Genomic DNA, 26,300 nt, shown 5'->3' with positions numbered 1-26,300 from the left:
TTCCTAGTTATATTCTTTCTGCATTTTGAAGTTCATAAGACTTCTTTGATCCAGAATATGAGCTTGGAGTGTTTTTATCACTATAGTACTGGCTCTTTCCAACTTTCACCTATTATTTATATATGACATACATAACAACACTTAGCTTATATCCTGAGATTGAATTCTTAGACAGTTTTTAGAGCTACTTTGACAACATATCCCTAGTTTGCCCAGGACAGTTCTGGTTTACGATTATTTTCCTAGTGTAATTGTTAGTATCCCCTTTCATTCTCAAAAATGTTTGCATCATAAATTATATGACCACTGTATTTAGGGCTCCATAGAACACTATTTTTTAAACTAAAAGTCACAACCTAATGCATCACAACCAGCAATTGAACAAAAAAAGCAATAGAATCCTTAAACTCTAGAGAATATTAAATTTTGAGAGAACAGGAATAAAAGCCCATATAGGAATGAAAAGTGACTAGAGAAGTAGGGAGTAGAATGGTATCATGAAAGCTAATATTCTTATGGGTCATCTCTGTAGACCTGGAGGGAACTTAGGATAATGAAAGGACTTGTGATGGGCAAAAATCAAGCTTGGTGTCCAAGTCTTTAGTGAATGTGAGGGGGATGAGCAAGACGGTGAGAAATCAGAGCAGGGGCAGCAAGTATACAAGCTGCTCACACTTAGTCTAGAACTTTTTGCAGACATGCTAGTCAAATTTTTTTTTCTCATGCTGAGCTTGAGTGGGTCCTCAGACTCCTTAAAATGATAATCCAACCATTAGCAGCCACTAATGATTGATTGGAATTGTGGCACAAGAAAGACACCTGTTTTTCCTTTTCTGAGGTAGTACATGATATACCTTTATTTCATGAGCTGTTACGGAGCAGGGATTTTAAAGACAAGAGTGAAGGAATCATGATGGCATTAGGAAATCAGAGGGTGATTGAAATGTCTGATCCAAAGAAATATATTGTTTGGAATATTTGAGCATATTCCATTTGCCAGGGTTGTGAGTGAACTAGTGTACTCAAAGAGAAAGCCACTTTTCAGATAAGGCAAGGCAGTGGGCGTGTTTTGTGAAGGTGTTAAGGATCTAAGGGATTTTATTTACCACAGAATGAGGGTGAAGCAAGCACAGTGGATAAGTTTGAAGGAAAGAAATCAGTATAAATTTCAGTCAGGGAAGAGAAAGCAAGTATGGGAATATTAACTGAGTACCAGTTATATAGAGAGCCCCATTTGTTATTGAAAAGGGGCTGATTCTGTATTATACAGTACCAAATGAATTAACTACCATGAGACAGAAATTATTAATGTTAGTATTATGTAGTCCAGATAATTAAAGGGAAAATCCATGCTCAGTTCTCATTTAAAAATTCAAGGGTTTTAGGCTGGGCGCGGTGACTCATACCTGTAATCCCAGCACTTTGGGAGGCCGAGGTGGGCAGATCACGAGGTCAGGAGATCGAGACCATCCTGGCTAACACAGTGAAACCCCATCTCTACCAAAAATACGAAAAATTAGCCAGGCGTGGTGGCGGGTACCTGTAGTCCCAGCTACTCGGGAGGCTGAGGCAGGAGGACAGCGTGAACCTGGGAGGCAGAGCTTGCAGTGAACCGACGTTGTGCCACTGCACTCCAGCCTGGGTGACAGAGCGAGACTCTGTCTCAAAAAAAAAAAAAAATTCTGGGGTTTTAAAGTTGGGTGACTTAAAACTGTCCAATATTGCAACTGTTGTTTAGTAGTAGAAGTCAGCAGTTGTAGGATGGCATTCTAATATTGAATATAAAATTGAATGAAATGTATTCTTTCTTATTTCATAAAATGAATTTCACTGACAACTTGTAAATTTAAAATACAAATTTGGATTTTATTTTTAAACTTTTTAGGTATTTGTGGTACAGCTAAATGAGACAATAATCTTTGCATTACTTTTTTTATCTGATAGCTATATTGTGCTTAGAAAATTCTGAGCAGTCTAGGGTATGTATAAATATTTAGAGCTTGTTTAGCTTATAATTTTTTTGTTTTCCAAAGGACCTTGACTTTCTGGAAATGATTTTAGAGTTTCTTTATTTCTTATTCATCTTTTTATATCCCAAGTTAGAAATATTTGCAGATGTTGTAAGAAATATAAATGCAAACAATCTTTAAAAATGAGAAGATTTTAAAAATATTATTAAGGTAAAGTGAGTATAATGAATATCAGAGCTTGGAAAATAGCAAAATGTGGCCCGGGGTTAGATATGTAAATATATATATATTTAAAACTGCTGATGGTTTCCTGTTATTGTGTTCTGCTGAGGCAGTTCAACTGTTTCAGTATCTTTGTCTTCTGTAGTATGTGAATAGTAAGTCTGTGTATCAGGGGCAAGGGAGGGTACTAAGATTGAGGCAGATAAGGAAAAAGGAAGTGGGAAAGGAAAGAGAAAAACTTGAAAATAAATATAAAATTATTTATTAAAATAATTATAAATGTATATTAAAGATATGTTGATAAAACCAGAGATAAAGAAAAGGACATACTGCCCCCCATGCCATGTATAAATGGCTTTATTGTTTTTTAAAAACACTCTGAAGATGTTTCTATTATTTTTATTAGTACCATATATCACTATTTGGTAATCTTTATGCTTCCTGTTGCACTTTGCTCATTTCTTACTGTTTGATATTTCATGAAATTGGAAAACAACTGGCTACTAATTTTTGGAATTGAAGATTTAAAATTATATTTTCCTTTGGGTAATCTCTTCTGTGGGTAACACATGCTTAATTCTTTGTTCTTTTTTTTCATGTCAATGTTTTTAGAAATAATTTTAAAACAAAGCATATATATCTTTTATTTTTATTACAGAAAACTTAAAATGTGGAAATTAAAGTCTTATAAATTCCCCTTGTATCCATTATCCTGTTTAAACGATTAACAATATTCTATTTTTCATAAAATAAAGGATATTTTATTCAGACAAGTTTAATAATATTCTCTTGTTTTCCCTAAGGTGGTGCTTTGTAAATTTCACTCCGTGTTTCTGTCTCAGAAAGGGCAGGTTTATACCTGTGGTCATGGTCCTGGAGGGCGATTAGGACATGGAGATGAACAGACATGCTTGGTAATTGAAATGTCATTACACTATTTAGGTAATTTTAGAGAAATGCTGATAAGCTGAAAGATTTAGTTAACTAAAATTTTTTTTCAACTGTAAGGACGAAATAATACATCAATTGATAATAGATTAAAAAAAATCTGTTTCCTGGTATATCATGTTCAAATTAAGGATTTACATACAATGCAAAAGGATTAAAAAAAGTAATACTTTGCTTATAGCAAATACTGAGTCAGGAGCGTTACATAAGCTTTAAAATGTTTCTAGAGTTGAAATAAAAGAAGGCAGACTAGGTCGGGCGCAGTGGCTCACGCCTGTAATCCCAGCACTTTGGGAGGCCGAAGCAGGCGGATCACCTGAGGTCGGGAGTTCGAGACTGGCCTGACCAACATAGAGAAACCCTGTCTCTATTAAAAATACAAAATTAGCTGGGCATGGTGGCACATGCCTGTAATCCCAGCTACTTGGGAGGCTGAGGCAGGAGAATTGCTTGAACCTGGGAGGCGGAGGTTGCGGTGAGCCGAGATTGTGCCATTGCACTCCAGCCTGGGCAACAAGAGCGAAACTCCGTCTCAAAAAAAAAAAAAAAAACCCGAAAAAGAAGGCAGACTAATTGTAAAACACTTTTCCTGAAGTAGTTCTGGTTTTTGTTTTTAACTTCTCATTAAGATTTCTGTGGTCTAAGAATTGAGCCAGTATTTTCATTATATAGGCACAAAATTGATATTTGTGCTACCGAAACTTAGTGCTAATTAGAAGAGACCTAGTACATTACCTATCAGAAAATTGGTTCACTAGGTTATTTTAAGATGTTTTTTGTGGGGACTTCTGGTATACTTATCTATTAAATGGTGCTTTTAAAAAGAGGGAAAGCTATAATGATAATAACTTCCATTTTTGAGGGTTTATTTTGTTCCAAGCGTTGTTTATGCTTTTCATTTATAATTATTACCTTAAGCCTCACAACAGCCCTGTGAGGCACAGGTATTATCTTCATTTTATGCATGATGATGACACTAATAATAGCAATCATTTATTGACTGATCACTGTTTTCACATGAAGAAAATGAGGTACAGAGAGGTTAAGAAATTTGGTTTGAGATCAGATAGGTAGTGACAGAAGTAAGATTTGAACCCAGGACAGATAAATGACTCCAAAGGAATATGATACTATATGTTTGGCTACTCCCTGAAGGGAAACATTGATTCTGTATTTTTGTTTTTTTCAATGTACCAGTGTATACTTTGATGAGTTCGCTTTATTCATACCAAACAAATTTGCACTTGGTAAGGGCTCAAAAATCATTTGTTGAATTGAATTATTTCACTGGAATGTCTTACTGGGCTTATGTATTTTGCTCATAAACTTACAACCATATCCTTTTAAACTCATCTACCCTTTGCTGAAATGTAGAATTTACCTATGATAGATACAGCCATGTATTGGTCATGTCATTTCATGTCATTTTAGATATAGTATCATCAAATTCTATTTGCATATCTAATGGTTAATGTAGTATACTAAAGTTAATTTTATTTTGTAGGTCCCTCGGCTTGTGGAAGGACTGAATGGTCATAATTGTTCCCAAGTGGCAGCTGCTAAGGATCATACTGTTGTATTAACTGAAGATGGATGTGTTTATACATTTGGTCTAAACATTTTTCATCAATTAGGAATTATTCCACCACCTTCCAGTTGTAATGTACCCAGACAGGTAAGCTTTACTCTTTTAAATAATAAGGTTTTACATTTGCAGTAAAACCTGTATGAACAAAAAAATGTAAGTTATTGACAGAGCAACTTATTTTATTTCTGTTATTTAACTTTATCTTCAGTGGTATATATTGTCTTTATTATTTATTATTATTATTATTATTTTTTGAGACAGAGTCTTGCTCTGTCGCCCAGGCTGGAGTGCAGTGGTGTGATCTCAGCTGACTGCAACCTCCGCCCCTTGGGTTCAAGCGATTGTCTTGCCTCAGCCTTCTGAGTAGCTGGGATTACAGGCACACACCACCATGCCTGGCTAATTTTTTTTTTTTGGGTATTTTTAGTAGAGACAGGGTTTTGTCATGTTGACCAGGCTGGTCTCAAACTCCTGACCTCAGGTGATCCGCCCGCCTTGGCCTCCCAAAGTGCTGGGATTACAGGCATGAGCCACCACACCCAGCCTGTTGTCTTTATTTTTAATAGGAGAAATTAAGCATAGTACATATTGGCATTTGTTTGGAGTAAGGAAGAAAGCACTTGGGAAATTCTGCACTTGGGAGATTAGCCACCAAACTGCATCTTTTAAGTATTCATAAGCAAAGGGAGGTCCAGATATTTTGGATTTGAAACTTAAACACTTTTTAGGCCCTCCTTAAGAAAAACTATGAAATTTATCAATACCAAATGGGTTCATGCAAGTGAGGAACTCAGAGACTTAAGTTTTATTTGCTTCAGTAAATCTGCCTCTGTACAGATATCACACATGACGAGTTGATGTTAGGGGACATGGGTCCGAAAACCAGTATTCTTTATTCTACTTTTTTACTCTCATGTGCACAGCCATCTCTAGAAGGTGCACAGTAGTGCACAGGACAATCGCACGACAAAAAAATCATTTAGCCCAAAATGTCAATAATGCCACTATTTGAGAGACATGGAAATATCTAATTTAGAAGCACTGTGTTTTCTATTAAGAATGAGACTGGCTGCTTTGCATATTGCTTGTTAGAAAAAGAAAAATAGCTAAAAGTTTAATAATTTGATTCTTACACCATGTCAATTTTCTATATGTTAAAACTGCTGATTGAAAGTGGCTGCATCACAATGTTTTGTGTTCTGAGAAGGATTCAGATCTTAGTATGAGTGCTGAGATCTGTTATTGACAACTGCCAATTGCACTTGAGTGGACCACTGACAGCAAGTATACCATGTATTTGCTGGTCTGCTGGATCTTTAAAAAATTGTACTCGGTCATAAATATATAGTAAATTGCAGTTTTATTTGTCTTTACATAGATACAGGCAAAATATCTGAAAGGAAGGACAATCATTGGCGTTGCAGCAGGCAGGTTTCATACAGTCCTATGGACTAGAGAAGCTGTTTACACTATGGGACTAAATGGTGGACAACTGGGTAAGAAATCCTTGATGACAATATCTGGAAATTAAATTGGACTCTTTAAAAAATTATCTTTTCTTTTTAATTTTTATTGATTAGAATGGGATTATGAGTGATTTTTTTGTTTGTTTGTTTGAGACAAAGTCTCACTCTGTTATCGTAGCTGGAGTTCAGGGTGTGATCACAGCTCACTGAAGCCTTGACCTTCGGGGCTCAAACGATCCTCCCATCTCAGCCCCCCAAGTAGCTGGGACCAGAGGCCCCTATCACCATGCTGGGCTATTTTTTGTAGAGATGGTGTTTCACCATGTTGCACAGGCTGGTCTCGAGCTCCAGGGCTCAAGGGATCTGCCCACCTTGGCCTCCCCAAGTGCTGGGATTATTATAGGCATGAGACACTGTGCTTGGCCAAATAGGACTCTTAAAAGAGCTATTTTGTGATTTGCTTATTTGTGTCATTTTTTAGGTTGTTTGCTAGATCCCAATGGAGAAAAGTGTGTAACTGCTCCTCGTCAGGTCTCTGCCCTTCACCATAAAGACATTGCTCTGTCTTTGGTTGCTGCAAGTGATGGAGCTACAGTCTGTGTTACCACAAGGGGAGATATTTACTTACTTGCAGACTATCAGTGCAAGAAGATGGCTTCTAAGTATGTGTATTTCTGTGAAAGAAACATAACTTTAATAATAATTCAACTCTTCCAGCAAATATCTGAGTGTCAGCTTTATCCTATGTTCTATAAATGTCAAATGGAAATAATTGAATGAGGAAAAAATCCGGAATTTTTGTCTTTGATTTTTATCTTTTGGCATGGATCCAGTGAATATATATAAAATTTCTGTGTAAATTGTAAAGTGGTATTTCTGAATTATGTTTAATATGTAGTTAAATATGAGCTATATATTTTTTCTTTTTTTATACTTTAGGTGCACAGAAATAGATTAATCACAATTCTTGATTCGTGACACTTTCATCATTGGTTCCTGTATAGCTTTTTTTACTTTATACATTTATTTATCTTTAGAATATAATCATATATCATGAGCCCTCTAACCAGGCTTAGTGTTTATAACTGATAAGTATATTTTTTAAAAAAACATGTTATTATAGAATGCAGTAAAGTAGCAGTTGATTGACTAGTCAAGTCAAAGCAGAGAATCATAAAGTTTTTTTTTTCAATTGAGACAGGTTCTTGCTCTGTAGCCCAGGCTAGTCTTGAACTCCTGGGTTCAAGCGTCCCTCCTGTCTCAGCCTCCCAAAGTGCTGGGATTACAGGTGTGAGCCACTGCGCCCAGCCTCATAAAGTTTTAAGTATGGGTGGGTGCACCAACTGGAATTCCCTGTCTTTTCATATAAACCATACTCATAATGTGTCACCTGTCATTTCATTTGGAATGATTTAAGGAACCAGTGCTTAAAAACAATTGTGAAGTAATGTAAGTGCAGAATTGTACATTTTTAATACATTTTGAATCTTTTATAATTGATTAATTAATTTGACAGTTTTTTGCTGCTCATATTTATTGTGCCATTCCAAAGTATTCAACTTTTATAGACAGGTTTCAGACTAATATGTTATCATTTATATAGTATTTTACTGTGATAAATTCATTATAAATATATACATTATTAGTTTAAATAAATACAAGTACTTAAATAGGTCTTTGTACAAATATAAGTGATTCTTGAAAGTGGATAGCTCAACTAGTGGGAGCAGTTGTGTACAGGAATTCTAGATAATAGCTATCTAACTTTTAAAACAATTGGGGATTTAAATCTAAATGCAACAAAATGCTTTTGATAATGTAAAACAGATACCATCCATGAAGTTACTCATGAGCAGAAAATGTCTATCAATTTGTAAACACTTACCTTCTTTGTGTAACAATTACTTTTTTTTTTTTTTTTTTTTTTTTGAGATGTTGTCTTGCTCTGTTGCCCAGGCTGGAGTACAGTGACGTGACCTATGCTCACAGCAACCCCCTCCTCCCAGGTTCAAGCAATTCTTCTGCCTCAGCCTCCCGATTAGCTGGGATTACAGGCGCCAGCCATCATGCCCAGCTAATTTTTTTTTGTATTTTTAGTAGAAATGGGGTTTCTCCATTTTGGCCAGGTTGGTCTCGAACTCCTGACCTCAGGTGATTCGCCCACCTTGGCCTCCCAAAATGCTTGGATTACAGGCATGAGCCACTGCACCTGGCAGAAAGTTACTTTTGACTTTAATTTTAGGTTATATTTTAGTTATAGAAAGATGAAAATGTGAATATGTTTCTTAAAACTGACTAAATAGGTTTTTTCCTGAGTTTGAGGTGATATGTAAGATGTTAAGTTGTATTTTTAGTTAACATTTATAAAACTTGCCTATATAACATTAAATCACATAAATATGTTATATCCAAGTTTACATTAAGGAAATTATTTTGTTATAGATTACATTATACAATATAGTAATTTTGAAAATATTTTTTTCCTTTAATTTAAAAGGGAGGACAGTCATTGGAGTAGCAGCAGGCAGATTTCACATAATGCTATGCACATCAAATGTGCAGATATAATGAAATGTGTAGCTAATGAATGAGTTATTGAATAGCAGTACAGATGATTTTCATAGTAGCAATATCTGTTTAGGATTAGCCATTTTTGAAATTAAGCATTTCTATTTAATTTTGAGGTTTAAAATTTGTCTTTTCTGTTAAAATAGAGGTGCACTTAAGGAGCTTATTGCCATACCAGTTATTTATTTATTATTTATTTACTTTTTTAAGACAGAGTCTCTCTGTCACCCAGGCTGGAGTGCACTGGTGCGATCTCTGCTCACTGCAACCTCTGCCTCCTAGGTTCAAGTGATTCTTCTGCCTCACCCTCCCGAGTAGCTGGGACTACAGGTGCGCATCACCATGCCCGGCTGATTTTTGTCTTAGTAGAGCTAGGGTTTTGCCATTTTGGCCAGGCTGGTCTCGAACTTCTGGCCTCAAATGATCCACTGGCCTTGGCCTCCCGAAGTGCTGGGATTACAGGCGTGAGCCACTGCACCCAGCCCATACCAGTTATTTAAACTCCAGAGTGAATGTTTGAATTAGCAGGTGGAACTTCAGGCATTTAATGTGTGTGTTTGTGTGGGTAAAGGCATTTAAGAGAAAAAGACTTGACATAGAAAGGAACAGCCCCCTTGTAGGAGAAATTTACAGAATGGAAGACTAGAGATACCAAAGACCGAATCATTTTACTTCATCTTTCACAATAATTGCCTATAGATTGTTGTTTGAATACTAACTTCTTTGAAGTTTAGGCATGTGTATTTTAGAGAACATATTAATCTAGGATTTTTTTTTTTTTCATCTAGACAATTGAACTTGAAGAAAGTTCTTGTGTCTGGGGGTCATATGGAATACAAAGTTGATCCTGAACATTTGAAAGAAAATGGGGGTCAAAAAATTTGTATTCTTGCAATGGATGGAGCTGGAAGGGTAAGTATATGTTTATGTAAAAGTGTAATCTTACTCTCAGTTGATAGCTATAGCAGACGTGGTAACATGAAAATGTATTGCTATGTTAGTGACAATTCCTATTGACTTTGATGATTAGTATTGGGTGCCAAAATAAGTATGTTTTAGGCATCCATTACTAATTAGTATGGAGGTGGGATTTAGAGAAAGTATGACAGACAACATTTAATCTAATGTTGCACAATACTGATTTGTTAAACTGTAATCAAAAATAATTTTATTGTGCTTAAAATGAAAAGAGATTTTGATGTTATTTGGTATATACACTGAATACTGATAAATGACACTGAATTGCATAAATATAAGATATGTAATGTAACTATAATTTTATTTATTTATTTTTTTTGAGACAGTCTTGCTCTATTGGCCAGGCTAGAGTGCAGTGTCGTGATCTCGGCTCATTGCAACCTCCACCTCCTGGGTTCAGGCGATTCTCATGTCTCAGCCTCCTGAGTAGCAGGGATTACAAGCATGTGCCACTACGCCTGGCTTATTTTTGTATTTTTAGTAGAGACGGGGTTTTGCCATGTTAGCCAGGCTGGTCTCAAACTCCTGGCCTCAAGTGATCTGCCCTCCTCAGCCCCACAAAGTACTGGGATTACAGGCGTGAGCCACTGCGCCTGGCCTCATGTAACTGTTAAAAAAGTAAAGATCAGGCAATATGATAAATTTGGTGCATAGTTGGAAATTTTTTCCATATTTAGTTTTATACAAATATATGCATTATAATATATGTATACATTATAAGCATCCACATTATATATGAAAGATTTATGGATCACTAGTGTGTAAGGAATTTCTTATCTCTTAAATAAAAAGTTCTGATTTTAGTTCCTTATGCAGACAATCAGTACATTTCTCTAATAAAATTATTAATTTAAAATATTTAAAAAAATTATTTTCTGAAATATATGCTTCAATTAATGTATTTATATATTATATAAAATACATCTCTAAATTGTTTTTGAAGGGTGGGCGCCATCTCTAAATAATATATTTAGATTTTTAAAATTGTATTTAAAAGTATATATCAAACACTAATGATACTGAAAAACACACAGTATGGGTAGAAAAACACAGATAACTTTCTGGTTTTACTTATAAAATTAAAATAATGTTTTCCAAGGTTTATAATGTGCTGTAAAGTTTGACATTTTAGAAATTGAGGAATTAATCGTAAAGCTCCACCTACTGGGTCATTATAGGCATACATTGTAGGGATGGAGAATGAAGATGATTTTATTAGTAGTAACTAGGTTTAAATATTAGAGCTCTGCATCAGGAAGAATAGCTGTTGGATAGTGGGCGTAATACTTGAGTGATGTGATGCTCTGTGCAGCAAACCACCATGGCACACGTTTACCTATGTAACAAACCTACACATCCTGCACATGTACCCCTGAACTTAAAAGTTGAAGGAAAAAAAAAAGAATTAGAGCTCCAGTTTGTGCTAGTGGAAGGAAACAAATGGGGTTACATAAAAGAGTTGAGTATAAAAACTTATATTTGATTTTGGGATGTGTATTACTTACATTGAAATGGATATAGTTTATACTTCTGGATATTTACTTCCTGGAAAATAGAGTCTCATTAAGAAAACCAAGCTCTGAAAGCATCAGTCAGTCTCAATCAGTATAGTCTTTTTGTGTGAATAACTTTTTAGCGACCTTGTCAGATAACCATTTTGTGTTCTAGTTTTCTTAACTTGATTATGAGGGAATTGGACTTTTAAAAATCAGCAGTTCCAATTTTTCAGATGAAATTGTGCTTGGAATACCAGTATATGAAACAGATAAAACAATTGCTGCTGTGGATTGGGAAGCCTGACACCCCATCTCTCATCATTCTCCATCCCTTAGCAAGTTCCCTGGAGCTACTTTTCAGGGACTCTGAGGTTTGCAGAACCATTTACAACCACTGAATTCTGTAATGACTTTTCTAAGATTTTGTTTTAGTTATATAATTGAGTTATGCATACATTTACTTTTTTCTTGAGAGTAAAGTTTGGATTTTCATAGGGGGATCATTCTTCTTGTAAAGAGATAGTACTACAAGAAGCCTGACTTGTAAGTTGTAGCTTTAAGATTTTGTTTTTCTTTAGCATTGTAGCAGATCTGTTTGCCCTAAACAGGTAATACTGGAAATTGCTACTTCTTAAGAGGAGTGCCTTTGAAATAATTTCTAATGCTTCAGGCTTGCTTAATATAGTTTTCTGAAAGATATTTCTTTAAAATCATCTTGATTTTTATTATAGTATCTATCTTTTTCTGTGGAAGAATGAACATTGAAACATGCTAATGAGAGCTTTTATTTTAACAGCATTGTCTCTTGATATCTTGATTTAAGGTTTTGGTTGTTCAAATGCTACTTGCTTTATATTTCAATGTGATTTGGTTTTGTTTTAGGTGTTTTGCTGGAGATCAGTCAACAGTTCTCTGAAGCAGTGTCGATGGGCCTATCCACGTCAGGTCTTCATTTCTGATATTGCTTTAAATAGAAATGAAATTCTATTTGTTACGCAAGATGGAGAAGGATTTAGAGGGAGATGGTTTGAAGAAAAAAGAAAGAGTTCTGAAAAGAAAGGTCAGTTCATATATTGAACGATACGTAAAAGTACCTTTCAATTATCCTTTAATTTGACAAGTATTAGGTTCAATTGACAAGTATTATTAGGTTTTACTTTTATGTATTTATCTTTGTGATTAGTTTTTTTAATACCTGTTTCCTATTAGAGTGTAAGGTTAGTGATGGCAAGGGCCATGAATATTCTTCTATATCCTTAGCCTTTGGCATATTTCCTGGCACATTGTAGTCACTCATTAAATCACCTGTTGTATGAATAACTCAGTTATTGTGTGCCAGAACAAAATCAAGAATGTTTATAATTACTCAGAAAATTATAAATGTATTCTTCAAAATCATAAAGCCACAGATAAATGACTTTTGTAAAATTTAATGATTTAGTTGTATTTCTTTTATCTCTTTATAGATTATTCAAATCTGTAAACATTTAATATATATTTACTATGTGCCAGATATAGGGGAAAGTTTTAAAGATGCAAAAATATATAAAATGGGCCTCTATACTGGGGCACTCATAGGCTTGTAGGGGCAATAGACATGTATGTAAATATTTGCAGTTCACTGAGACTAATGTTAACATCCACATAATAAGTTTCTTGAGAGCATAGAAATTGGAATGACTGAGTGTCAGAGAAGATTAGTAAAGCCTCATAAGACTAAAATAGAGTTAATTTGTGAGAGTAACTAGAACATAGGTTCAACCTGTGGAAGTCTTTAGAAGTGTGTCTTAGTCGTATTTAGTGATCTGAAACTGAATTCATGATTTCATGCTCCAACTTCTGCTTCTCAGTGTTTTCTATTTCAGTAAATTATTATCTTTGACACTCAGATTCCCTTACACTAGAATTAATCAGTCATCAAGTTTGGTTCTCTTTCTCAAATATTTCTTATATCTTTCCACTTTTTTCTGGATTCATTGCTACAACCTAGTCTATATCATCTTTTAATTCTTTTCCTGGATTTACAGTACTTCCTTAAATGGGCTCTTTATATCTATTCTTTGTTTACCTTAAACGTTCTTCACACTACAGCCAGAATCATTTCATTCATGTAAATTTCATCTTTGTGGAAGCACTATATCCTTTACCTTCATAGCCTTGATTTTACTTGTAATGATATAATCATTTGTGTAATGTCTGTCTTCCCTGCTAGATTGTGTACTTGATGAGAGCAGGAACATGTCTGTCTTCTTCACTACTATATCACCAGACTGATGATATCATAGTAGCCCAGTTTGGTTACTCACGTATTTTCTGAATACGTGCAAGAAAGGGGGAAGAGAAAGGGAGGAAGCAAATAAACAAGCAGATTATGAAGACACTAGATTTATATATTTTTAATCCAAGTTGAAGAATTTTTTTCCCTTTGGGCAACAGGAAGTATAAAGTTGAAGAGTTTTAAAAGCTAGTATGACACTAGATTTGCTTTTTAGAAAGGTAACTTTGGTTGCAGTATGGAGGATGTGTTTGTTGAAAGAGATGGAATCATGGATAATTGAGAATCCATCCACCAAAAATTTCCTGTATAATACAGCCAATATATTCAGTGCAAAATGTGTTGAAGAGAGGATGTAGTTCTTCAAAAACAATGAATATGTGTGAAAAAGATTTCCATATTTTTCTAACTCCTTTTCTACTCCATTTACTTCTCAATCATTTTAGTTCCGGTAAAGCCTTGATTAATGGTAGTTTATTTTTTTTTAACAGAGATTTTATCAAACCTTCACAATTCCTCATCAGATGTGTCTTATGTCTCTGATATAAATAGTGTGTATGAAAGAATTCGACTTGAGAAACTTACCTTTGCACATAGAGCTGTTAGTGTCAGCACAGATCCAAGTGGATGCAACTTTGCAATCCTGCAGTCAGATCCTAAAACAAGGTATACTTGTATATATTAAATTTCATTTTTTAGAAGGAACAGTCACTGAATTTTCTTGTTTTCAGTAGCTGCTGGTGCAAATTTAATTGAAGAGTTGTTGCCAAGACCTATAGAGACCTTAGACATAATCATGTTTACAGGATAATCCAGAGGTAGAATTTGTTATACTTGGAGTGATGAATGTTTCCTTTGGTTTGTAAACTGACATTTATTGAAAATATTGAAAATATCTATACATGCACTCACAAAGTTTATTTGTCTTTCTTTTTTTTTTTTTTTTTTGAGGTGGAGTCTTGCTCTATTGCCCAGGCTAAGTGGCAAAATCTCAGCTCACTCTAACCTCCACCTCCCAGGTTGAAGCGATTCTCTTGCCTCAGCCTCCCAAGTAGTTTGGATTACAGGTGCCCGCCACCACACCCAGCTAATTTTTGTATTTTTAGTAGAGATGGGGTTTTGCCCTGTTGGCCAGGCTGGTCTTGACCACCTGACCTCAGGTGATCCGCCAGCCTCGGCCTCCCAAAGTGCTAGGATTACAGGCATGAGCCACCGCGCCCTGCCTTATTTGTCTTTCATACTTTATGATGTACCCTAGGTTCTCAGATTATGAAAAATGTATTATAAATATTTCTTAGGCAGTTTGCAAAGATTTCTGACCCTTGAATATGATGAGAATTGGCAAAATAAGTGTTGTGGCGCCATCTGTAAATTCCAATGCAAATCTCCTATGTCACATTAGCAGAGAGGTATCAGATTAAGGTAAACATCAAGGGTACTGTTGAAGAGGGAGGAAATTCTGCAAGTAGGGTCATCATCCATCCTGGTTTGCCCAGGCCTGCCCCAGTTTTAACATTGAAAGTCTCATCTCCTGAGAAGCTCGTCAATCCAAGGCAAACCACAGGAGGGTTGGTCTTCCTACTGAGAAGGGTGAAATGTTGGTTGGGAAGGTGTAATTGCATTCCCACAGTACTGTGAGAACCAGGGATACGGACAACTTAGTTCTTATCATTTTAATTTGAGAGAAGAATAGAATATAAATATAAAAAGGAATAGAAAAAAATTAAAGGATGATATAGCATCTAGGACTTTGTGCAATATTCTTGTATTTTAGGAAATGCCAAATTTAAAATTTTCTAAATACTGTTTAAAAAATTGCATTTTAAAGGAAAATTGGCTAGGTATGAAAAAGGATTTCCTTCATTTTTTTGAAGCATAATTTGTTTTTGTCTTCTTTCTAGCCTTTATGAAATTCCAGCTGTGTCCTCATCATCCTTTTTTGAAGAGTTTGGCAAACTGTTGAGGGAAGCAGATGAAATGGACAGCATTCATGATGTGACATTTCAAGTTGGCAATAGACTCTTCCCTGCACATAAATATATTTTGGCAGTGCATTCTGATTTTTTTCAGAAATTGTTTCTTTCAGATGGTGATACTTCAGAATTTACAGATATTTACCAGAAAGATGAAGATTCTGCAGGGTGCCATCTCTTTGTGGTAGAGAAGGTTCATCCTGACATGTTTGAATACCTTTTACAATTTATATACACAGATACTTGTGACTTTTTAACTCATGGCTTCAAACCAAGAATACACTTAAACAAAAACCCAGAAGAATATCAGGGAACTCTGAATTCTTATTTGAATAAAGTGAATTTCCATGAAGATGATAACCAGAAGTCTGCATTTGAAGTTTACAAAAGTAATCAAGCTCAAACAGTTAGTGAGAGGCAGAAGAGCAAACCTAAATCTTGTAAAAAAGGAAAAAATATTAGGGAAGATGATCCTGTAAGAATGTTGCAAACTGTTGCAAAGAAATTTGGCTTCAGTAATTTGAGTAGTAGGTATGATTTCTCCTTTATATCTGTTCCTGTACCTCATTCAGTCCTCCTTTAAAAAATTTCCCACCCTTACGGTGAAACCCCATCTCTACTAAAAATGCAAAAAATAGCCGGGTGCGGTGGCGGGCCCCTGTAGTCCCAGCTACTCAGGAGGCTGAGGCAGGAGAATGGCGTGAACCCGGGAGGCGGAGCTTGCAGTGAGCCGAGATTGCGCCACTGCACTCCAGCCTGGGCGACAGAGCGAGACTCCCTCTCAAAAAAAAAAAAAAAAAAAAAAAAAAAAAAAAAATTCCCACCCTTTTTGCCTTGCTTTGCTTTTCTTTCCCCTCCCCAAGTCTCCTCCCACTTGTTCCATCCCCTTCTCTTTCTCCTTCCCCTCCTCTTCCTCTCTCTCCCTTTCTCCCTACCCATCCTTTTTTTGGGGAGGTACATGGATATGTCTTTCCTTCATTTGCGGGCAGAGCTATCTCTGGGACTTCTTGGATTACGTTAATGGATGGGAAAGCTGTTCGTGGGTTTGAACTCTGGTTTGTGTATGTAACAGGGATCTGGAGTGGCAGGCAGTGTGGTATGCTGGAAAGGTCTTTCAAGTTAGAAAGACAGACATGTCTCAGCTTTACTGTTCCTGGCTGGGACAATTTTCTTTCTTTTACCTCAGTTTCTCGAACTCCTGGGCTCAAGTGATCCTTCTTACCTCAGTTTCTCAATATAAGAAATGGGAAAGATAATATTTACCTCATATTGTTGGTATGGTTTTGTCATATGTAAATTGCCTAACACCATAGTATCATGAATCAGATTATTTGAAATTCTTTCTTTTTTTAAGGTATTTATGTTGCTTGTGGCAGTTAAACCTTCGTTGTAGGGTGGGAACAGAGGAGGGGTGTGTATCGTGTTTCCTGTTTAAAAATAATGAAGGGGCCGGGCACGGTGGCTCACGCCTGTAATCCCAGCACTTTGGGAGGCCGAGGTGGGCAGATCACCTGAGGTCAGGAGTTTGAGACCAACCTGGCCAACATGGCGAAACCCTGTCTCTACAAAAAATTATAAAAATTAGCTGGGCATGGTGGTGAATGCCTGTAGTCCCAGTTACTGGGTTGGCTGAGGCAGGAGATTCACGTGAACCTGGGAGGTGGAGGTTGCAGTGAACTAAGATCATGCCACCACACTCTATCCTGGGCGACAGAGTGAGACTTCGTCTCAAAAAAAAAAAAAAAAAAGGAAAAACTGTGCGCTATGGCTTTGATTTGTCTTTTGTCAGTAATATTTAATCTATTTTGAATTCTAACTAAAATGGAAGAAAAAGTATGATATTTCTTTTTCTCAGAGTAGGAGTTTGTTGAGATACTTTTCTAGGATACAGTGTTATATTTAGATGTAAGCTAATTTGTTGGATTTTTTTGTTGTATGTTTATTTTTGTAGGGGAATATCAATTGTTAATTTTTATCTATCCTTGATAGGTTAGATGGAGTCAGATTTGAAAATGAAAAAATTAATGTTATTTCCAAGAACACTGGTAATAAACTGAAGCTAAGTCAGAAAAAATGGTAAGTAAGGAAAGGAAGATTAACATTTCATGTCTAGATTTTGGCACTTAAGTGTGGAAATAGATCTCTGCTTACCCACATATGAAGCAAAATGTATAGGTAGATACCTTCTTACCTTTTCTAGTATTCTGCATTTCTGGAAATGTTGGGGAGCTGTTGAAGTAAATTGATAAAATATTAACTGCTGAAGACATCAAAGGAGTTTTTTCTTTCCGATGACTTTCTAATAGAAAGTGGAACTTTTAATTTTTGTTTTTTCTTGCCTGAATTTTGTGCCTTGTTATAATTAGGAAATGTTATTAGCCCCCAAACCAATTAATTATACCTCTTAATCATTGTTATGATTATTTCCTTTAGTATAAAAAATTTTCAATAATAAATATTCTAAATATATTGTTAAAAAGTTTTGTTTTTAGGGCCTGGTGTGGTGGCTCACGCCTGTAATCTCAGCACTTTGGGGGGCCGAGGCGGGTGGATCACCTGAGGTCAAGAGCCTGGTTAACATGGTGAAATCCTGTCTCTACGAAGAAAATACAAAAATTAGCCGGGCATAGTGGCGGGTGCCTGTGATCCCAGCTACTTGGGAGGCTGAGGCAGGAGAATCACTTGTACTCGGGAGGCGGAGGTTGCAGTGAGCCAAGATTGCACCATTGCACTCCAGCCTGGGTGGCAGAATGAGACCCCATCTCAAAGAAAAAAAAGTTTTGTTTTTAGCTATTCATACTTCCTCTGTAAGTGAAAAGGTTTTGGAGAAGGATAAACTGTGGAGTTGTTTCAACTGTGCTTGGCCCAGATTAGCTACTACAAATAAGTGAATTACAGAGACTTAAATATGATATCACTTAGTATTATATTATTAACAGTTTCTCTGGAATAAAAAAAGGAAAATCAGAAAAATACTTTTTGAATATTTGTATTTGGCTCCCTTTTCAAATATTGTCTTTACTCTAAGGCCCTTATCTTCCCTGTGGTGGAAGAAGATGAACTATTTTATTATATGTATTCCTGCAAGTTATTTATTCTCTGCCACCTTTAAGAGAAAATCGAAAGTTAAGCCAAATCCTATAATCTTTTTCATTAAATATGTAAAGAAATTGCTCTTGCTTCAATTAAACATTTTCTTGCAGTTCATTTCTGTGTGACGTGACCATGAAATCAGTGGATGGAAAGGAATTTCCTTGTCATAAATGTGTTCTTTGTGCTAGACTTGGTAGGTGCACTTTTTAAAGCTGCTAATTTATTTGCTGTAGTATTGTTTCATTATTCTTATTGCACTGAACTTTTTTTTCTTTTAGAATATTTTCACAGTATGCTGAGTAGCTCATGGATTGAGGTAAGATTTAAGTAAAAAGCGCCTAGGTTGGTAACTATGTTTCTTTATATTTTGTGGAAAGTATGTAGTAAAGAAATTCAAAATCAGAACTCGATATTTTAGCTCAGTTTTTCATTTATATTAACCTTTATTTATGCTTGAGGCTGCTGGAAAATAGCAACACTTAGAATTTAAAATTATTGCCAAGAAGCTACTTAAATAAAAATTTCCCTGTTATTATTTAGAAATGTATTAGGAACACCACTGTGTTTCTTGTTTTCTGAATTTTTTTGTTCCTTTTTCATGTTATGTTTTAAAATTAAATTTAATATTATTTTAGCCATGTGTTTTGTAAATTTTATGTTTTGCATTTGATGTGATTTCCTGTTCAGAGTGTTTTGTACCAATAACCCAAATTAGAATGTAATATTTTATTGTTTAGAATGAATTATTTTACTTTATTTTGTCTTATTTTATTTAGGCTTCCAGTTGTGCAGCTCTGGAAATGCCAATACATTCTGATATATTAAAAGTTATTTTGGACTACCTCTATACTGATGAAGCTGTGGTGATAAAAGGTATTAATAAGAGTTAGGACATTGTAGATACTTCACATATAATGGAATAATGGTAAAATCAACATGAATCTTAATTTCTAATAGAAAAAAACCATCAATAAAGGCTTAATTTATTTTATTTTTAAAATATTTAATTTATTTTTTATTATTTATGGAGACCGGGGTCTTACTATGTTGCCCAGGCTGGTCTCAAACTCCTAGGCTCAAGGGATTATTCCACCTCGGCCTTCCAAAGTGCTAGGATTATAGCGTGAGCCACTATGCCTGGCCAAAAAAGGCTTAATTTAGAATAAGCAATAGGAATGATTGCTAATAGTAAAGGAGCAGAAAAAGAAGGTTTTCATTACCCATGTGAAAATGAACTCTTTGAGAATTAGTGCTTGCTTCGGCAGCAAGTATACTAAAACTGGAATGATACAGAGATTACATGGCCCCTGTACAAGGATGGCACGCAAATTTGTGAAGCGTTTCATTAAAAAAAAAAAAAAAAAAGGAATTGTAGGTAATGGTTGAAATTAGATTCAGCAGTTCAATTTCCAGCTACTTCTATGATGGAGATGAATGAATTGACAACAGGGATAGTTTTGACAAATACCTACATAAGTTCTTTCTTACCTGTTTTTCCTCTTTGTGGTTACACATCTTGAAAGAAACAGATTAAAAATTGTACCAAAATTTATGAAGAGAGGTCATTTATATACTTGGTTAGGCAAAACAGTAACTTTTAGTTACAAGATATGTTTACTCACTGGAATGGTGCTGGATGTTCTGTCATATTCCATTAGTTTTTTTAACCCCAGCTGTATATTGGGGATAAAAAAAAAGTGAATAGACCTTTTTCTATATTCAAGAAACTCAATCTAGTGGAGAAGACAAATGTATAAGAAAACAAATATAATCCAACAGAGTAATTCTCTAAAAAGCAGATGCATTTTTAAGAAGCTAGTCTCTGAGTCTGCCTAGGAAATCTGGGTAGTCTTGTAAGGAGATAGAGTTTAACTGAGGACAAGATTTCTGAAGATTTGTATACTTGAGAGTAAGATAACTGAGATATGGTATGTTTTTCTCTACTTTCATTCTTTTTAAAAATCGAGAAATTATTTGCATGATAAAACTTATACTTTTAAAGTATACAATAAGTAGTTTTTAGTATGTTTACGAATTTGTGCAACTATCATCACTGTATAATTCTAGAACATTTTCATCACCCCGGAAAGATACCTTGTACCCATTAGCAGACACTTCCCGCTCTCTCTCATCCCCAGTCCCTGGAAAACCCCTATTGTGTTTTCTGTCTCTCTGGATTCGCCTCTTCTGGACATTTCGTATAAATACAATCAAACAACATGTGACCTTTTGTATTTAACTTATTTTACTTAAGTACGATATTTTAAAAATTTATCCGTGTTGTAGCAGGTACCAACACTTTGTTCTTTTTTATTGCCAAATAATATTTATTATGTGGATATAACATATCTATTCATCAGTTGATGGATGTTGGGGTTGTTTTTACCTCGCCTATTAGGAATCAAGCTGCTGTGAACACTCATGCCTAAGTTTTTGCGTGGGCCTGTGTTTTCATTTCTCTTGGGCGTATACCTAGAAGCGGAAATGCTGGGTCGTCTGTTTAATTTTTTAGGAACTGCCAAACTGCACAGTGGCTAGCTGTACCATTTAACTTTACCACTAACAGTGTGAGGGTTCCGGTTTCTCCACATCCTTGCAAGCACTTACTAATATCAGCCTTTTTTATTATAGCCATCCTAATGGGTGTGAAGTATGCAACATGGTGATTTTGATTTGTATTTCACTAATGACTAATGATGTTGAACATCTTTTCATATGCTTTTTGGTCTCTTGTATATCTTCTTTGAATACACACTCAAATCCTTTGAACACTTTTTTTCTCAATTATTTTTTTTTTATGATGTTGCAAGAGGTCTTTATATATTCTAGATATTAGTTCCTTAAGGGATATACGATTTGCAAATATTTTCTCTCCTTCTCTGAGTTGTTTTCATTTCCTTGATGAAGTGTCCTTTAAAACAAAAACTTTTATTTTTATTTTATTTTTGAGACAGGGTCTTGCTCTGTTGGCCAAGCTGGAGTGCAGTGGCATGGTCATGGCTCACTGCAGCCTCGGCCTCCTGAGCTCAAGTGATCCTTCCCACCTCAGCCTCCCAAGTAACTGGGACTACAGCTGTGCACCACCATGCCTGGTTAATTTGTAAAAATTTTTTTAGAGACAGAGCCTCCCTATATTGCCCAGGCTGGTCTGGAACTCCTGGGCTCAAGTGATCCTCCTGCCTCAGCCTCCCAAAGTGCTGGGATTACAGGCATTTGATGATGTCCAAATTGTCTATGTTGACTAGTTACTTGTGTTTTTGGTGTCATATCTAGGAATTTGTTGTCAAATCCAAGGTCATGATGATTACCCTATGTTTTCTTCTAAGAGTTTTATAGTTCTGTCTCTCACATGTAGGTCTTTGATCCATTTTGAGTTAATTTCCCCCCCAGTCTTATTAAGGTGTAATTAACAAGTAAAAATTACATGTAGTCATAGTGTATAACGTGATGCTTTGAGATATATATATATATAATATCTATATTTATATATATAGAGAGATAATTACCACAATCAAGCTAACTAACATATCCATCACCTCACATAATTACCTTTTTTTTTTTTTTTGTGGTGAGAGTACTTGAGATCTAGTCTTTCAGCAGATCTCAAGTATGCAGTACATTATTATCAGTGTAGTCGCCATGCTGTATATAAGGTCTCTAGATCTTATTCATTCATCTTATAACTGTAATTTTGTACTCTTTGACCAATATCTCCCCATTACCCTAATCCCCTGACCTCTAGTAACCACCATTCTTATTAAGTTATTTTTTGTATTTGTTGTGAGGTATGGGTCCAAGTTTATTCTTTTACATCTGTGTGTCCTATTTTTTGAGTACCATTTGTTGAAAAGACATTTGTTTTCCCGTTGAATTGTTTTAGCACCTTTGTCAAAAATCAACTGACAATAAATTTAAAGTTTTATTTCTGTACTCTTCAGTTCTATTTCACTGCACTCTCTTTATGCCAGTACAGGACTGTCTTGATTACCATTGCTCTGTTGTAAGTTGTGAAATTGGGAAATGTGAGTTTTCCTACTGTGTTCTGCTATTTCAAGATTGTATTGGCTATTTTGGGTTTCTTGCATTTTCATGTGAATTTTAGGATTAGTTTGCCAATTTCTGCAATAAAGGCAGCTGAGATTTTAATACAAATCACATTTAATTTGTAGATCAGCTTGAGGATTATTGTCATTTTAATATTTAAGTCTTATAATCCATTAACACCGGCTGTCTTTCCATTTATTTAAGTCTATATATTTAAGTCTTTAATTTCTTTCAGTGATTTTTGTAGTTTTCAGTGTACAAGCCTTGCTCTTTCTTAGTTAAAAATTATTAAGAGTTTTTAGTGCTATTTTAAATGGAAATTTTTTTTAATTTTATTTTTGGATTGTCCTTTGCTAGTGTTTAGAATTACAATTGATTTTTGTATGTTGATCTTATATCCTGCAACCTTGCTGAACTTGTTCACTAATTCTAGTAGTTTTTTTAGTGGATTCCTTAGGATTTTCTATATGCAAGATCATGTCATCTGCAAATAGAGATGGTTTTACTTATGCCTTTCAAATTTGGGTGTGCTTTATTTCTTTTTCTTGCCTAATTGCGCTGATTAGATGAATCTCTAGTACTCTGTTGAATAGAAGTGGCAACAGTGGTCATCCTTGTCTTGTTTCTGATGTTAGGAAAAAGCATTCAGCCTTTTTACCATTAATTAGGATGTTACTTGTGGGTTTTTTGTAGTTGCCATTTATCAGGTTGAGAAAGATTATTTCTATTCCTGGTTTATTGAGTGTTTTTATCATGAAAGGGCGTGGGATTTTTGTCAAATGTTTTTCTGTTTCTTAAGATGGCCATGTGTTTATTATACTTTATTTTTGTGTATTATATTGATTGATTTTTCAATATGTTGAATTATCCTTTCGTTTTGGATTTATTCTGCCAGGTCACGTTGTATAATTCCTTTTTATATGTTACTGGATTTAGTTTCTTAGCGTTTTTTGAGGATTTTCGCATCTTTAATTGTAAGGGATATTGGTTTAGTTTTCCTGTGATGTCCCTGTCTGTTTTTAGAATCAGCATAATATTGGCCTCCTTGTCTGAGTTGGGAAGTGTTCGTCTTCTACTTTTTGAAGAGTTTGTGGAGAATTGTATTAATTTATCTTGTATTAATTCATCCGTTGTATTATTCATCTTTAAATATTCAGTCAGATTAACCAATTAAGCCATCTGGTCATGGACTCTTCTTTGTAGGAAGGTTTTTGATCACTAATTCAATATCTTTACTTATTGCTAATTGTTTGCCCCCAGATAAAAGGCTGTTGTCACTGGGCAAGCTTTGAGTCAGGTCAAATAAAGATAAGCATTCTAGTGGGATTTTCAGGGAACTAGCAGACAGATCAAATAAGGATACTATTGCTCTACAACTCTTCTGTCTCCTTCTGTGGCTACTAGGCTGTCAATGTGATTTCCTATGATTATGGAGCTGTTGGTTTTCAGTACTGCTGTGGAGGAGGGGAGAGGAAGATCTGAACAGGAAAGGCTGCAGTGTCCTGAATCCCACTGTTCTTAACAAGATTCAACTGCTTTTCTTAATTAAACACTTCCTAGATTATTATAAGCTTTTGGCTGATTTCCAGAATTCTGGAAAAGTTGATTATGACAATTTTCCACAGTTGTCTGTTTTTTTTTAGACGAGAGGATTAGAAGCTCTTAGTCTGTCATTCCTAGTGACTTCATCTTTGTCTCGTATTTTAAAGCTGTTTTCTATGTCAGATTTTTTTCTTCTTAATCTTTTTTTCCCTTTCTTCTCTTCCTCTGTTGTTATTTTTTTCTTTCAATTTATGTTGTTATTTTGGCAGTGGCTCAGGGGCAAAAAGCCATTAGTAGTACTTAGGACCAAGAAAGTTGTTTTATTCTTTTATTTTTTTGAGATGGAGTCTCACTCTGTTGCCCAGGCTGGAGTGCAGTGGCGTGATCTCGTCTCATTGCAACCTTCGCCTCCCATGTTCAAGCAATTCTCGTGCCTCAGCCTCCCCAGTAACTGGGACTACAGGCATGTGCCACCATGCCCTGCTAATGTTTGTATTTTTAGTAGAGATATGTTCATGACGTTGGCCAGGCTGGTCTCAAACTCCTGGTCTTAAGTGGTCTGTCTGCCTCCACCTCCCATAGTGCTGGAATTACAGGCGTGAGCCACCACACCTGGCCCAAGAAAGTTGTTTTAAATTAAGGAAGTCCAATAGTTACAAAAAAGCACTCTTAGATGACAAATTTTGTTTTAAATAAGAAAGCATAAGAGCATTATTTCCCCACCCTATATATATTAAGTGTGATGCTGAGATTTGACTTTTCCCTCTTTGTATTAGTTTGAGAAGTGTTTTTCTAACAACATGGGAGATTATAAACAAGTCAGGCATTCTAGTAGCCTTCTAGACTGAAATGGTCAATTTAAGTTGGCCATTTTATGGTCCTAGTGTGAGATCAAGACATTTTGGTGTAATTTTGTCAGCTTTCTACCTAAAAAATAGAAATATATTTTGATGTATTTACTTTTTATTATGGTTGCCCTTTCAACATTTAGAAAATAATCTTAAATCTCTTTTCTAGTGTACTAATTACTTCAAATTTTTTTTTCTAGGTATAATGTATACAAAGAAAGAGTGATGCTTGTTTTCTTTCTTTTTTTAGAATCTCAAAATGTAGATTTTATTTGTAGTGTTCTTGTGGTGGCTGATCAACTTCTCATAACCCGGTTGAAAGAGATTTGTGAAGTAGCATTAACTGAAAAACGTGAGTAATTTTGAATTTGAGTATTAGTATGTTTTCCGGTTCATCAAGGATTACTGTACTTTATTGACTTTATGATTCCATTTTTGGTAAAATAGACTTTTTTTTGGTACCATGAAAACCTGCCAAAATATGTAAATTATTACATGCCATCATTTGTAAGTGAATTCTTATTTTAGAAATATGTGAAAATATATACGACTTAGAATTGAAATGTAATATTTTTATTGAAATGTCATAAAACCTTGAAGAATAAAGATGGTGTCAAATTTATTTGCTAATTTCAAGGGTGAGAGTTTAAAAGTGAAATTTTTGTACTCTTGCCCTGATCTTGGCTTTAGGTGTTTTTAGCTACCCATTTTCTACTATTTGCAGCGATTTTAAAAATTTAACTTTCCCATTATATATCTGAACAAAGCACATCTCTTTTTTTCTCGAACTCTTCTTTCTTGCTCTCTTCATTATCTTAGTTAATTTCATGGCTATCCTCCTGAACACTCTACTTTGAAATCCAAAATGAGTTTTTCTTTGTTATTTTGGCCCTGACACTCAAATTCATTCAGCTGTCAAAACTTACTCCTTTTAACTATGCTGGTCACATTTCACCTACCTTTGGGTTCTCACTGTACTATGCAGTTGAGGTCACTGTTATCTGTTCCTTCTGGGTAGTGTCACAGTAGTGTTTTAAATGCTGTTTCTCCTGTTTACTTCTGTTTCTTTAAGCTCTCTGTAGGAAGTAGTTACATCTTCCCCCTGTTTACATATTTATAATTGCTTACTCTAGAATAAAGGTTAATTTTCCTTAGCTTCCACCTGACAGCCTTTTTGACTTTCTAATCTTATATCTGTTCTGCTTCATTGCTACTTCAGGAAGTGTGAAGGGAATTCCTGTCCATTTTTTCTAGTTCATACTTGCTAGGAGTTTGTCTTGGCTTTGGCA

General features: G+C 35.2%; 1 protein-coding gene and 1 pseudogene across 3 annotated transcripts in view; both read left to right on the top strand.

The window, feature by feature from the left end:
• The window catches only part of IBTK (inhibitor of Bruton tyrosine kinase), a 77,988-nt gene that overhangs the window by 17,998 nt on the left and 33,690 nt on the right, over positions 1 to 26,300 (top strand). For 2 of the 3 annotated variants that reach the window (XM_063666355.1, XM_054491086.2), the window contains exons 5-17: positions 2,996 to 3,106; positions 4,645 to 4,815; positions 6,107 to 6,224; positions 6,676 to 6,856; positions 9,551 to 9,674; positions 12,119 to 12,296; positions 14,003 to 14,177; positions 15,413 to 16,015; positions 17,474 to 17,560; positions 18,688 to 18,770; positions 18,856 to 18,893; positions 19,354 to 19,450; positions 25,262 to 25,363. In XM_063666355.1, coding sequence (XP_063522425.1) covers positions 2,996 to 3,106; positions 4,645 to 4,815; positions 6,107 to 6,224; positions 6,676 to 6,856; positions 9,551 to 9,674; positions 12,119 to 12,296; positions 14,003 to 14,177; positions 15,413 to 16,015; positions 17,474 to 17,560; positions 18,688 to 18,770; positions 18,856 to 18,893; positions 19,354 to 19,450; positions 25,262 to 25,363 — 2,068 coding nt within the window. The remainder of the gene's footprint in view (positions 1 to 2,995; positions 3,107 to 4,644; positions 4,816 to 6,106; positions 6,225 to 6,675; positions 6,857 to 9,550; positions 9,675 to 12,118; positions 12,297 to 14,002; positions 14,178 to 15,412; positions 16,016 to 17,473; positions 17,561 to 18,687; positions 18,771 to 18,855; positions 18,894 to 19,353; positions 19,451 to 25,261; positions 25,364 to 26,300) is intronic. The other variant, XM_054491088.2, reaches the window with a different exon arrangement.
• Positions 19,831 to 19,929, top strand: LOC129039722 (U6 spliceosomal RNA; annotated as a pseudogene).

Source organism: Pongo pygmaeus, chromosome 5 (genome assembly GCF_028885625.2).
Source record: "Pongo pygmaeus isolate AG05252 chromosome 5, NHGRI_mPonPyg2-v2.0_pri, whole genome shotgun sequence".
In the NCBI taxonomy this organism is placed as follows: domain Eukaryota; kingdom Metazoa; phylum Chordata; class Mammalia; order Primates; family Hominidae; genus Pongo; species Pongo pygmaeus.
The sequence above is the reverse complement of the archived record's forward strand: the minus strand, read 5'-3'. Positions and strand labels throughout refer to the sequence as shown.